Source organism: Palaemon carinicauda, chromosome 24, assembly GCF_036898095.1.
Source record: "Palaemon carinicauda isolate YSFRI2023 chromosome 24, ASM3689809v2, whole genome shotgun sequence".
Lineage (NCBI taxonomy): Eukaryota > Metazoa > Arthropoda > Malacostraca > Decapoda > Palaemonidae > Palaemon > Palaemon carinicauda.
In genome coordinates, this window is record NC_090748.1 from 70,430,702 (window position 1) to 70,445,271 (window position 14,570).

The 14,570-nt window shown below is 35.0% G+C and overlaps 1 protein-coding gene across 1 annotated transcript in view; it reads left to right on the top strand.

Moving 5' to 3' along the window:
- The window catches only part of LOC137618147 (serine/threonine-protein kinase SIK3 homolog), a 267,259-nt gene that overhangs the window by 148,673 nt on the left and 104,016 nt on the right, over nucleotides 1-14,570 (top strand). Inside the window, exon 9 of the mRNA XM_068348177.1 lies at nucleotides 11,829-11,959. Within this exon, the coding sequence (XP_068204278.1) occupies nucleotides 11,829-11,959 (131 nt within the window). The remainder of the gene's footprint in view (nucleotides 1-11,828; nucleotides 11,960-14,570) is intronic.

Sequence of the window (14,570 nt, forward strand, 5' to 3'; positions counted from 1 at the left end):
TGTACGATACCATTGCAGGAACTAGAAGACATAGGAACGCCGATGCGTAGATGCACGATGAGATACAGTAGAGTAGATGACGACCAATAGGAGAGCAGGATTTCATGGTGGTAACTAGCATCTGAGTGGGGAGATAACCAATGGGAACGCAGGAGGACGGTAGTTACTTTACGGGCTGTCGGGGTGCGAATTTTGAAATCCGTCTCGGATATGGTCGAGCTCCAGCTCCAAACTGCTTTTCGTTGTCCGAAACATATTTTTCGTGATCCGAGTCGAAAAATTCTTTGCATCTCCTTTCATGAGCTAGAGGTTTGACTGCATTTCGAAGTTCTAAGAAAAATTCAGTAAACCAACATTGGCAATAGCAAAATCATCATATAATAAATATTTGGTAAGATAGCTGTTGCTGCAAAAAATAACATAAACAGATTTGTAAAGGCGTTCATTTCTTCGCTATGATCTGAGATGATCGTAAACAAAACAACGAAATAAACAATACAACAAAAGCTAGTCGATACAGTGATAGTTTGCTATTCACTAGTTGTCTTATAAAACAGATATGCCTTAGTCATTAAAATTACTACTAATTATAGGTCGTGTTATGAGGGGAAATATACGGTATTTACACCCTTCCTGGTTGTAATTTTAACCTTTTTCAAGTTATTAAAACTTTAATACATAATAATTCTTTAATCCATTTATCAGAACAATTTAATATTAGAAAACAAACAGTATAGTACATAGAAACAAATGAAAATGGGTGGTAAATGCATTTGAACAGGCAGGTTTTCTGTTTACCATGGCCCTAATGGAATTATTCCTGTTATGTTTTGAAGTATGCGATTTTCCCATATATGCAGGACTATTTATCGACCAAATTCTCGCATAATTCGGGACCCTACTATATATATATATATATATATATATATATATATATATATATATATATATAATATATATATATATATATATATATATATATATATATATATGTATGTATGTATGTATGTATGTATGTATATATATGTATGTATGTAATTAGAATTCACAATTATCCATCTTTATGATAAATGAAATAAGCCACAATCAATGATAAATGAAATTTATTTTGAGCTGAAGGTACCATTGTCCTTACTCTTCTGAAGAGGAAAGGAGATGGTCCCTTTGGGAGCTTAAAATAAATTTAATTTTCCATAGATTGTGTGTGTATTTCATTTATTTCCTATGTATATACAGTATGTGTATGAGTGAATATGTTTATGTACATATATGTACATACATATGTATATACTATATATATATATATATATATATATATATATATATATATATATATATATATATATATAATATATATATATATATATATATTATTTTTTTTTTTTATATGTAGTGTGTGTGTGTGTGTATTCACTATATTGTTTTTGGGAAATAAAAGATAAGAATCAAAATTATAAGTGGGTACTTTAAGTTCCCTTCATAAGAATAAAATATACCCTTAGGCTGAGTTTTTCAAGTTGAACAGGTCACAAGTCCCAACATAATTTACCATAGGTCTCCAGCTTAAATTATCAAATTCCCTACTCTCCAGTGTGTTCAGTCAGCTGATCCTGCTATCACTAGTGAGGTATCCTACATATGTATCAAGATTTTACATAAAATTCAGTACTCCCTAAAACAATTTAGTTAATTTGTATTCTGTTTTATACTTATTCAAAACGCTAGTTCTCATCTTTCAATGTTTTTGTCCAGGATACTAACTCTACAATGATATTCCAGCTTATGATTAGTATTATATTGTTAATTGAAAGACTATTATAGCCTTAATATTCCTGTACATCACCCTTTCAGTTTTCTTTGATGTTTTATTTTAGCATACTGCCAAAGATGTATTATGTATGTTTTTATATTTGATGTCTAAAATATGTCTCTCTTTTTTTCAATAGTCTGTTCATGGACAAAGATTTGACCACCTTAGTGCCATATATCACCTATTGGAGGAGAAGTTGGCAGAAGCTTCATCTGCATCATCATCTCCCTCAATATCCCTCTACCCTCAAACGTTACCTGTTGTTCCTACTCATCCGAGAAAGTCATCTATAACTACTGGTAAGACTCATCAATGGAGTAGTTGCTCTTTATGTTCTAGGTTGTTAACTCAATAGTTGAGGGTATTGTTTGGTTGAGAAGCAAAGAAATCTGAAAAATATATATAATTTTTTTTCTGATATTATTATATCCTCATATAGGATTCATAAATTCTGTTATGAAGTATTGGATAAAAATATACCTACTTATAAGAGCCAGTGGTGCCTATAGGTTAACACAATATTATTTATTTTAATAAAGTAACAGTAAGTCCTTAGGTTACTGCAGTTTTGACTTACAATGTTTCATGGATACACAGCAGTTTCAAACATGGAATTAGTTTTTTGTTTAATTTTATCATTCTGTATTTGTGCATTGTTTTAGTCCTAGTTATGTTTTCATATTGTAAAAAGTATTTTCATATCCTTGGTTATGACTTTTGGATTGCTTTAACGTAGGTGAGTGATTTTAAAGCTTACTTACAGTACTGTATTGAAGGGAGTTTAGTTGTACTGTTTTTCAAAACTCAAATTACAACTTTTCATAGAAATGGTGTTCCATTGTAACCAGAGGACCTACTACAATACAATAATTTTTTTAGAAATGAGCTCTACTAAATATAATAGGCAACTCTTTCTTAATATTATTATTACTTGCTAAGCTACAACCCAAGTTGGAAAAGCAGGTTGCTATAAGCCCAAGGGCTCCAACAGGGAAAATTGGCCAGTGAGGAGAGGAAATAAGGAAAAACTACAAGAAGTTGAAGAACAATAATAACATTAGAATAAATCTTTCATATATAAACTATAAAAACTTGAAAATAACAAGAGGAAGAGAGAAATAAGATACAATATTGTGCCCAAGTGTACCCTCAAGCAAGAGATCTCTAACCCAAGACAGTAGAAGACCATGGTACAGATGCTATGGCACTACCCCAAGACTAGAGAACAATGGTTTGATTTTAGAGTGTCCTTCTCCTAAAAGAGCTGCTTACCATAGCTAAAGAGTCTCTTCTACCATTACCAAGAGGAAAGTAGCCACTGAACAATTGCAGTAGTTATCCTCTTGAGAGAAGAAGAATTGTCTGGTAATTTCAGTGTTTTCAAGTGTATGAGAAAAGAGGAGAATGTGTATTTGTAGGCAAAGATGAAATATGCTATAACCAGAGCGAGGGATCCAGTGTAGTACTGTCTGGCCAGTTAAAGGACCCAATAACTCCAGCGGTAGTATCTCAACGGGTGGTAGGTGCCTTGGCCAATTTACTACCTATAATGTGGCTGTGTAAACAGGCAGCAAGGTCAATATGCTACATAAGGTTGATTTAGAATTTTTTTTCACTCGCTGGAAATTATAATCGTGACGTGGAGTAAAGTTTTTAAGGGAGATTTGACCTGATCAACTAGTTTATGAAAACAGCCGTATATGGCAAAATCGCGGATACAAAACAATTTTTTCCCATAAGGGTTCATGCTAAGTCTGTCTACTGGAGACAATCAAGTCCCCATCTTAGCTCTTTTAACTAAATGAACTGTATTTTACTTAAATAATTACCTGCATTAACTATGCATTGTTATATTCAATAACCCTGAGTTTAAGAATGAAATTAACATCAATATATTGCAAGATATGGTGAGCTGTTTGTGGATTCATGTTGGTAAAAGAAACAAAAACAAAATTGCATCATTCAATTTCATCAGCTGATCATTATTTAAGCAGACAACATTATTGCATTTTGAAAATTCATGATTTAGAAATTTGTTTTCAATTTTGGGTGCCAAACAATCAACAATCAGTTGATCTTGATCTGCCGCTATCAAAAATATACATTTGAATAGCAATGCATATCGTTTATATAATTTCTTAATTATTCAAAACCTCTTCATATATATACAGTATCATCATCAATATGTTAGAGCCTGTCATAGTTTTCTTGCAGGTAGTAGGCTGGTCAGGGTACTAGCCACCTGTTAAGATACTACCACTAGAGAGTTATTTAGTCCTTTGATGGTCAGACAGTACTACGTTGAATCTCTCTCTCTGGTTACAGCTCAATTTTCCGCTGACTATGCATATACCAAATAGCCTGGCCTATTTTTCTTCATCCTCTGCTGTCCTCATACGCCTGACAACAATGTGATTACAAACAGTTCTTTTTTTGCTTAAGGAGTTAACTACTGCACTGTAATTGTTCAGTGGTTACTTTCCTCTTGGTAAGTTTAGAAGAGACACTTTAGCTATGGTAAGCAGCTCTTCCAGGAGGACACTCCAAAATCAAACCATTGTTCTCTAGTCTTGGGTAGTGCCATAGCCTCTACTGTGATCTTCCATTCTTTTGGGTAGAGTTCTTTTGCTTGTGGGTATACCAGTCACACTATTCTATCTTATTACTCTCCCTCTTTTTTTTTTTATTTTTTTTTTTCAGTTTATTTATGAAATATGTAAATATTGTTACAGATTACTTGTACAAAAGAATCTCTCTCTCTCTCTCTCTCTCTCTCTCTCTCTCTCTCTCTCTCCTCTCTCTCTCTCTCTCTCTCTCCTCTCTCTCTCTCTCTCTCTCTCTCTCTCTCATAATAATCGAATGCACTGTATTTATTTGTTTATTTCAAGAAAAGAATTATTATTGAGATATTGAGTTAGTTCACAAAGTAAGCTGCATTTCTGTTTAAGAAAGTATAGATATAACATGCTGCTCGAGAGACATTACATAAGAAGTTGCGTCATGCTACAAGAAAACATGTAGGCTACGAGTCTTATGAACGAAAACACCGAACAATTAAAGTAAGTACAGTTCAGATGCACTGTAGTGATATTTGATATTACTGTACATACATTAGAGAAATATACACTACAGTATCAATGAGTATTAGGTTACAGTATAGTACAGTAAGGTCCCGAATTATGCGAGAATTTGGTCGATGAAAGGCCTCGTGTAATTGGAAATTCGTATACAGTATTTCGAAACACATCATGGCGGCAAACAGCAACCTACCCGTCAATTTTTTTTTCACTCCATTTCTAGCTTTCTAGCTATATATATACTGTATATACACTGTGTGTGTGTATGTATGTATGTATATATTATATATATATAAAACATATATATATATATATATATATATATATATATATATATACTGTAGCTTTTATCTTAACAATACTGTAAGAAATCCTTCTTATAGATGTTTTATAAAATACTGTACAAAATTTCTTTTATGGATAAATAAAACAATAAAAAGTTGTTAAAGTTTTGATAATTTTCTATGACTGTAGTATTTACTACTGTAATATGCATAGCTTACTGTTTTCAGTATTTTCCGAAAGATGTAGAATTATTTCCTATAGATACAAAAAACAAAAAAGGGTTTTCAAGGTTTGATACAGTATCTAGCAATAGTTAAAAATTACAGTATAGTACTGTATATCCATGATGACACTCCCACACGTAAACACGGCCAGTAGGCGCAAGTGTGCACTAGGCTGCTGTACGATAATCACGCTTTTTTGCCCTGAGCGGTCATTTCACTAATGATAATTTTTCAAAGTTAATATAATTTCTTTATGCTTATAATTCGTAATTATAGTTAAAAGTAGGGATATTAATTAAATGGTTGAGTAAAAAAAACAATTAAAACTACTATTATTTAATTTCAAATGGCTACATAATACTGAATATTCTAATGGGTTCTTTTTATCTTCAATCGTAAATCTTACGCCTGGATAAGCAACAAAAGGAAAGGGATAGGTCTCTCTCTCTCTCTCTCTCTCTCTCTCTCTCTCTCATCTCTCTCTCTCTCTCTCTCTCTCTCTCTCTTCATATCGTTTCCTGTATAGTTTTCAAATATGTTCGTCATACATTTGTACATTATTTATCCACTTTATTTCTCTCTCTCTCTCTCTCTCTCTCTCTCTCTCTCTCTCTCTCTCTCTCTCTCTCTCTCTCTCTCTCTCTCGGCGTTTCCTTTCCCTTTATAGTTTTGTGAAATTTTGTTGTCCAGTCATTCGGTAATGAGAAGTCATTTTCGCTTTCGGCATCGAAAGAAAACTTTGTTTCTTCAATATACTCATCACTGGAGGATTCAGAACTTGTGCTCTCATTATCAAATTCCTCAACAAGAATATCATTTATTTCATCTAAAGAAATAACCTTCCTCTTTAGACCGTTCATTACAAAAGGAACAACAAATAACCACTTATGCATGAACGCCCGAGCGCACTGATAGGAAACCAGTTTTCCAACATCAAGCTACCTTCAGAAAAATAGTTGCCAGACATCATATAAGTTTCTATTCACAGTCCCCATATGCTGAGAGTGTTGCCAAGTGGTGATCCTATACTTACTATACGAGTAAAGTAACATCACGAGACTGACGGCTTGTAAAAGGCAATTAAAGTCATGAACGGAATATACAGTTGAAGGCGGTACCGAGTAGATCGTGGTGAACGGTTTATCACGTGGGTGACGCTTAACAGGTTAAAAAAACATTTTATATAGTTCGGTATTTTCTCTATCCATCCTCTCCCAGAAAACCTTCAAATGTGAATTATCGGAATGTGTGCAGATCTTGGCAGTGCGATAACTAGTTAGCGACTGAGAATAAAAAAAATAAAAAGCCCGATTGACGATGCTGATGAAGAGGATATCGAATACCGATTTTTCCCTAATTGATTTTTTCTACGTTCTGTCTAATCCAATGTACAGTACATTCTTATGTAAAGGGCGAACCCCAACATTTCTTGATGCTGCTACACTTTAATTATAGATATTTTACCACCTATTTATAATCTTTATTTATAATAACATCTTTAGTAAAAGCTCTTCAATATCACTTTCAGGAGTAAATGCGTTATGATCGACGATGAAACGTAAAAAAAAAACATTTTCCTTTTAAGAGGCGTTTTTATTTTAGGAAAAAAAAAAAAAACACGAAACAAAATTGCTCATATTTCATATATTTTGATTTTCTAAGGATAAATAAAACAACATTAATTATAACATTATTATTACATAGTACCTGGTAAGATATCTTTTGCCGCAAAAGTTAGCCTATAGACAGATGTTAAAATTGGTTAGCGAGTTCGTTATGATCGGCGATGGAACGTACTAAACAAAGTAATGGGTTTGGTTGTGGTGACATGTTTGGCAGTAGCATGATAAAAAAATAGTCTTTATTTTGATGGTTTTTAATTTAAAGTTTAATGAATAAGGATTTTTCACCATAATCACAACGTAAGTATAAAAATTAATTAGTACAAATATGGAATATTATACATATAGGTGTTGGACAGTTAGGCTAGGCCTAGCGACAAGTTCACACAACAGATGGGCAAACCTTAACATTTTTCATCCAAAACTAGTCTTGAAATGTTTGAACAGAAATCTTTCTCTCACATTCTCCCCCCCCCCTTTCTCAGACATCGGGGAACCATCACCCCCCCCCCCCCAATACAATTAAGAAAACAATAGATTTCCTACGCTTCCCGGTGCTTGACTCGCGGATTTAGAATGCTCCTCGCAGATACAGGAAAATTAATTTTTAAAAACTATCGATCGCGTAATTGAGGAATCGCGTAATTAGAACACGTGTAATTCGGGACCCTACTGTATTACTAGATAGGAACAACTTTTTTTTACACAAAACTGTAAGGTGATGATGACGACTTGGTAAAACTGTACCTTAGCACACTACTGAACTGTAACCTTACTGTGTCCAGTGCGTAGTGTGCACGTGCAAATGCATATGACATATCTGTTTTGATGTTGATTCTGTTTTTATAATGTTTATTGTTAATTTTTTTCATATCGTTTCTTTCCTTATTTCTTTTCCTCACTGGGCTATTTTCCCTGTTGGAGCCCTTGGGCTTGCAGTATCTTGCTTTTCCAACTAGGGTTGTATCCTGGCTATTAATAATAACAATAATAATATGATTATAAACTGTTGTAGAAATCAAATTAAAACAATATTAGGCAGTATTTACTGTGTTAATCATCAGCTCAGGCACCCACTCGTGGCAAGAGGCAGTTACTTTTTGGTTTAGGAGTTAGTCCACCCTAGAGCAGCATTTATTCGCGAAAATTCCCTTTTCGCGGCTGTGTCTGTAACCTAACTACCGTGAAGAAGGAGGGCTGATTGATGGTTTAATCACTTTAAGCTTCTTGATGGACAAGTAGCAGACAGTGGAGAGAGGTGTTACCAGGGTTTAAGTCTGGGATGAATGATAAGAGTAACTGGCATCTTCTTTCTTTCATCTTCTCCCCTCTCACAGCACAGCTTCTATGGTATGCTGCAAGCTGCCCTCTGCTGTCTGCAGGTATAACTTCTTCCCTTGTGTAACCTGGTATATGCACATATATTTTTTATGCCCCCATACCCCCTTGGCAAGGTGGGACTTGGTAATGTCTATAGTTGGTTCAAAGAATCCTAGGGCATCTGAGAATTCTTACCTAGACACATTGCTATTATCACTCAATCACACAGATTGCTCAGGCTGCTAAAGCGTGTTATTGCACAGAGTTTAGCGAGGTGTTTAGGTATTCCTCTGTATGTGTGCGGATCTAGTGGGTAAATCCCAAGCCAAAAGCCAGCCAGGTGGTCAGAACTTTCACTTACCTTAGGGGAAAAATCTTCCTTAAGGAATAAAAGGGTTTGTATTTAGTGACAGAACAAATGACAAATTTAAAGTTATTTGATTTTTTCCCAACGCTGCAAACCTTGAGCTCTTTATACAAATTTGTCCCACCATCACCTGTCCCCCTCCACTAAAAGTCTTATGGCTAGTCTTCCAGCTTCACCGAAAGTATATTCCTTAATAAAGAGCTCAAGGTTTGTATCGTTAGGAAAAAATACAAATTATTTTAGATTCAATATATTTTGGCATTTCATATTTTATGAGAAGAATCTCTTTGTTTTGCCTAGGAATGGTTATAAGTCGATACTTAAGGGGGCCGGCTAATGCGGTTTTTTAAGGACAGGACTTGGACATTCATACCACTTAATAAATTGACTTGTGACATCTCCAAATTGCATAGGATTTTTACCTCTGACCTGAAAATGAGTGTTTTTCAAATTTTATCTCCTCCCTTGATAATTAATATTAAGACCTGGGATTACTATCCTATATAGACATGACGTAGACCTCTAGTCAAATGAAGAGTTTTTCTTATTAGAGTCATTTTTTTGCTAGATATGAATATTTTCCTTATGGTAAAAAATAAACCTTAAAAATCAGGGGAAACAAAAATTGGAAAAAGACATAATCTGATTGTTTTATATCGTCTTCCTAAGTTATACACCAAATTTCAATGCTTTATCTTTAAAACTAAGGGAGAAGATAGTTTGAAGGTCAATAAGTATAGTTTTGAGATATGGGCATTCAAAAGTTTTTCTTTGTACTTTTACAAAGACATTATTAATAGATCATGATTATTATGAATTTTATGTACCTTTTTGGATAGTAATAAACCAAACCAAAGTTATTATCCTAATTTAATCATGAATAAAGATACCTTTGCTCAATATCTTTCTTCATTAGTCGAGAGCGTCGATCCTTCATCATCTCTCCTTCACCAACTCTGCTAATATCATCAATATTACCCACTTCTGAACTCTTATTAGAGCAAATTTTCTTCTTCCTTATGTAAGCGAAATGTTGAAATTGTCTTTTCCTCTTCGGCACGATGAAATTCTTGCCGAAACCAAGAAAAACAGAAGTAAAAGCGAGTGAATGTCAGAGGTCTAAGTCAGATGTGTACTCTCTGAGGTTTGTTCTAGGACTGAAGGCCGAAGGGGCGTAATTGCTGTGTAATACATCGTCTTTTGAGTCATGGAATCTATACAGATGCCATTACTCACAATTTGTTTTATATTATAATGTAATGATTATCAAAATTTACTATAACAGAAGAATACTACATTTCTTGTAGGGAACAATGTTTTTGGTTTATTGTGTTGCTTTTACTAATTACCCTGGAACTATGGAAGTAAGAGGAAATTTGACAAAATATTTTGTTTAAGCATTCTCCATTGCAATACGAAGCTCAGTTAATTTTTTCAGGATTTTGTTTTTCTTCCTATACCACCTACAGTATATTGGCATAGCGGCCAGGCCCCTTAAGGAGGTTCTCAAGCGTCTTGGATTAGGTTTATTCTCATCTAATACTATCAAGGGTGTATTCAGATTTTGTGCAGTTGGAAAACCTTCAGTTATAATTTGACTCTTAAATGGGGTTCTCATGCATCTTAGATTGGGTTCATCTTCGTCGAACATTATTGAGGGTTTATTTAGATTTTTTTTGCTATTGCAAAACCTTCAGTTATCAGGCAAGTTTATTGGAACTCATAATGTGGTTATTCTAGTATTTTTATAAAGCCTTAGGAAGGCCTGTCCTTCAGGCTCTTGCAACACAAATGTCTTTCTGGTTAGCTTTTTGGCTTTGGCTGGACGTGTTTGTGGATTGCAAGCTTTTTCCAACAATGGGGCTTTGCAGTTTAAATAATGGTATTGATTATTTTGATCAGGTTTATAGTGAGGAATTGTTTCATGACAAAAAGTCCTAATTTATTCCATATCTCATTAGGAGATTAATGTGGTTAGTAATTCAGAGAATAGGTTTTTTCTGAGTAAGCAAGTTGAGGTAATTTAGAAAAGGCTGGGTTTTAGAAAGAACTTTCCCTATTTCCATCATGGGGTTAGAGTGCCAGGGCTACCTTTCTCCAGGGATGCTATATCCTTCAATGTTAATGTGTTAGTAACCAAAACTGATATAATAAGATTCATGCTAGTGTTCATGATAATATGACTTCTGAAACTTCCCTAATGTTTTGTAGGTTTTTTTTTTTTTTTGGGGGGGGGGGAGGTTTAAGCAACAACTACAGCTATTGGTTTATCTGTCTTCGTAGCATTTGGCTTTTGAGTTCTCTTCAATTGGGAATTATGCTGTATTTCAAAATTTGGAAAGGGTCCCTCTCCATCTTTCGGTGACCATCCTTAAGATAATATAAATTAAAAAAATCCTTGTCAGGTTTTTTGGGGAAATTTGTAGGTTAGGTTGTAAGTTTGGTAATCTCTTTCCATCGTATACCCTCCTTTTTCAGAATGTGGGATTTAGCCAGATGAACTGCAGATGACTTTCATTAAAATGAATTTAATTTTGTTAATAAAATTTTTCATTTTGATATTCACCTATGTTTCATATAGTCGCCTCCCCACTGATAAGTGATGTCAGGAGGTCATTGAATGCAATTCAACTTTGTGTTCTGAAAACCTGCCCATGTGATTTTACCTTACAATACCATAATTTTGTTAATCGCATACTGCGGGAAAAGGCAGTTAGAGTGTCGGGAAATTGGAGTCTTGATTTATTTATAATAAACATTAATACAAGCGAGTTCTGAGGAGGAACCCAGATGAACTGTAGGTTAGTATTGAAATATCATTGTTAGAATTCCATTTTTCATGATGCAAAAATGAGTGCCTACTTTGACACTTTCCAGATAAGTATCAAGTTTATAAGAAAGTTTTTGCCATTATGTAGAGCATTATCTGTATCTGACAGTATTTGTACCCCAATCACTTATTTCATTACTGTATTGACATTTCAGGTTTTCTAGTCTCATTTCCAACAAAGTCACATGTAAAAAAGTTATCAAAAAATGACAATAGCTTGTCGTGTGTCTTGTTTCAAAGCATTCCTCAGATCTATGTAACCAGCCTTTTTTTTTTTTTTTTTTTTTTTTCAGGTTTTGTTGATAGAAGTCCTGTCTCCGACACCGAGGAGTCTGCTGTTGCTGTGCCTCTTTTCTCATGTTCACCTCTTCCCTTGAATTTACCACCTCTTCATGACCCATATCAAGCGTACTCCTTGGAAAAGGTATGATCAATAAAGTGAATGTTTAGTAGTTAAAATAATGCCCAAAAATTCTTGAAATTTTTTTTAGGTTTACAGTATACTAATAAGCAATATTTCTCTAAATTATCTTGAATCGTACCTTCGAATGAGTAGCTATTAACTTCCTCATTGGTAGTTCCATACAAGATATATCACCATATGTACATACACATATTCTATGATAACCAATATTTCCATGTTTATTATTTTACTGCTGATTATAGAGTAAACTTTTCAGGCATTTACTTTTCTATTTTACTATAACATACCTTTCTTTTGAAAAATCTTTCTATTCACTGTTAATTGATTGTAGAAAATTTTTCAGAAGTGTTAACAGTCTGACACTCTGTTGATGTTTTTACACTTCCATTTTTCTTTTAGCACAGAGCCCTCATTTTTCAGGAGTTTGTTGGTTGTTGTGTAACACCAGTTACCTTATTAGTGTTTTTTCTGTGATATCCTTGTGGGGATTTTCATTGATTCGTGTAATTTTTTTTTTATGCAATCTGACTGAAAAACAATTTTCTACATGGAACAATTCTGCAATTATCCCCTTCTATCTGGTCAGGAACTGACTCTTTCTGTGGACTGCATAAATTGTAGGGAGTATGAACCATGTGATAAATGTGCTGATTACAAAGGTAAAGTGTATGTTTTGCTTCCTGTGGTACTCATGTCGAGCTTGGTACTATCAAAGTGAGTGCTCTTGTTAAACACCTAAATCCTTACATGGCAAAGGGTTCATAAGGAAATTGTCTTTACTTAGTGTTGAATTCCTTGTAGGTTGTATTTTGAACTCCGGCTTTTGGCCCTGGAGTTGCACTGTCATCAGCCTTCCTGTGTTGGGGTTACTGGTTGTTCCGGGTTAATAAGTGCTTCCACTGTTCCAACTTTTCATTTATAATTTTGAAGGGGTTGGTATCTTCATCCTATGCAGTTGCCATTTCTTGCCTTTAGTATCCCTCTATACTGGTTTTATACCCTAGTGAGTGTAGGTTTATTTCTCTTGAAGTTACTTATTTAGACAAAGTCATTCCAGTGAAAGTTTTAAAACTGTCAGAAAATATTGAGTATGCCTTTTCTAGGATGTCTAATAACCTCATTGATACTCTTTGAGCGTTCGTCGTGTACCTGTTGGCTGTACAGTACCCGGGTAAGGGTACAGCAGATCCCTAGGGTTGTGAACTTCGACATGGCGTATGCCTTGGAATGTTCCAGTCCAGGCTGGTGCCTGACAATAAGTTACCATATGGCCCCGTGTTGATTCCATAAGGTTAGGTGAGGTTTGAGGTAGGCACTGGCCTAGTACAGGTAGGGGTCAGAACTCAACGTGTTGTGTAGGGGCAGGTTGCCTTGCGTCGTAGTATTTTGTTTATTGAGGCTATGATTAAATTGCCTTCAAAGAAATCTATCAGAGGAAGGATCTTTTCAGTAAGACTGTTTCCGGTTCCTCCAGGATCTCTTTGTACCTTGTCTTCTTGCTTGGAAATTGTCAGAAGGTTCTCCGGTCGGGAAGGTTTCTCTTTTGAGTCTATGATGGTTTGCTTGAGCCAGAAATATTTCCACTTGCCAAGTGTTACAAGGTTGGTTGGTCTTCAGACATTGGTTCCAGGCTCGAGATCTTTTGAACTCATGGCTTTCCAAGTCTAAGCGGTTTTCTCGGGCCCTCTCCTCCTGAACAGGAGCTTGTCCTGTGTGTTTTTTTTTTTTTTTACTATCATGTTTAGGTGAAACTTCCCAAGATTTCTGGTTCTCTTGTCCTCAGGGATCTGGTTCGGTCTCTCATGAAGCAGGTGGCTTTTTGTTGCGCTGGTTTCCATGCAGGTGCTTTTGGCATTCATTGCGACTCTCACTCCGCTTTACTAGTGTCTCAAATAGTCGACTGTCCTAGATCAATCTCTTCAGGGTCTGAGTTGCTGTCTCTTTGTGTCCTTTCCCCTCTGGTTTCAGTCTTTGTGGAAGCAGGTGGCATTGCATTGTTGTCTCTTTTTGGGCTCCATTGGGAGGTTTGGTCTCCCTCCATGGTTGCCTGAAAGGAGTCTTAATGGACAGTCTTGACACTCATTTTACAGGCGCCTGTTTTGAGGCTCTTTTGAAGAGTTCTTTTTTCCAGGCTTCCCTCACTTCTGTCAATAGAGTTTTTGAGCCTCATGTACTCTTCTGTCATGTAGTTAGGTGGTGACAAGATCTGGTTTGCCTTATCTTCTGAAATTTATTGTGGAGATGTAGGCATTTTTTTGTTTCTCTTGCCAAGGTTTCCCTCTTGATGTCCATGGCTCTCTTCATGGGCAGCATGAAGTTTGCTTGTTGCCTTGTCCTGTGAGCTCTCTCTCTCTCTCTCTCTCTCTCTCTCTCTCTCTCTCTCTCTTTTTCTTTTTCCTTTTTTAATAAAACAATTATGTACTTTTGTTTTAAATTTTGGGTGTATTATAACAATTAAGTATATTGCGTGTTGCGATCAGCTGGTACACATAAAAATCAATAACAGAGAGTATTGTTTACACTATTTCTTAACTTATTCAAAGTATCTACTATATATATGTAGTTAATATAGTATTATATAAGCATCAATGTGTTATAAGCTGTCATAATT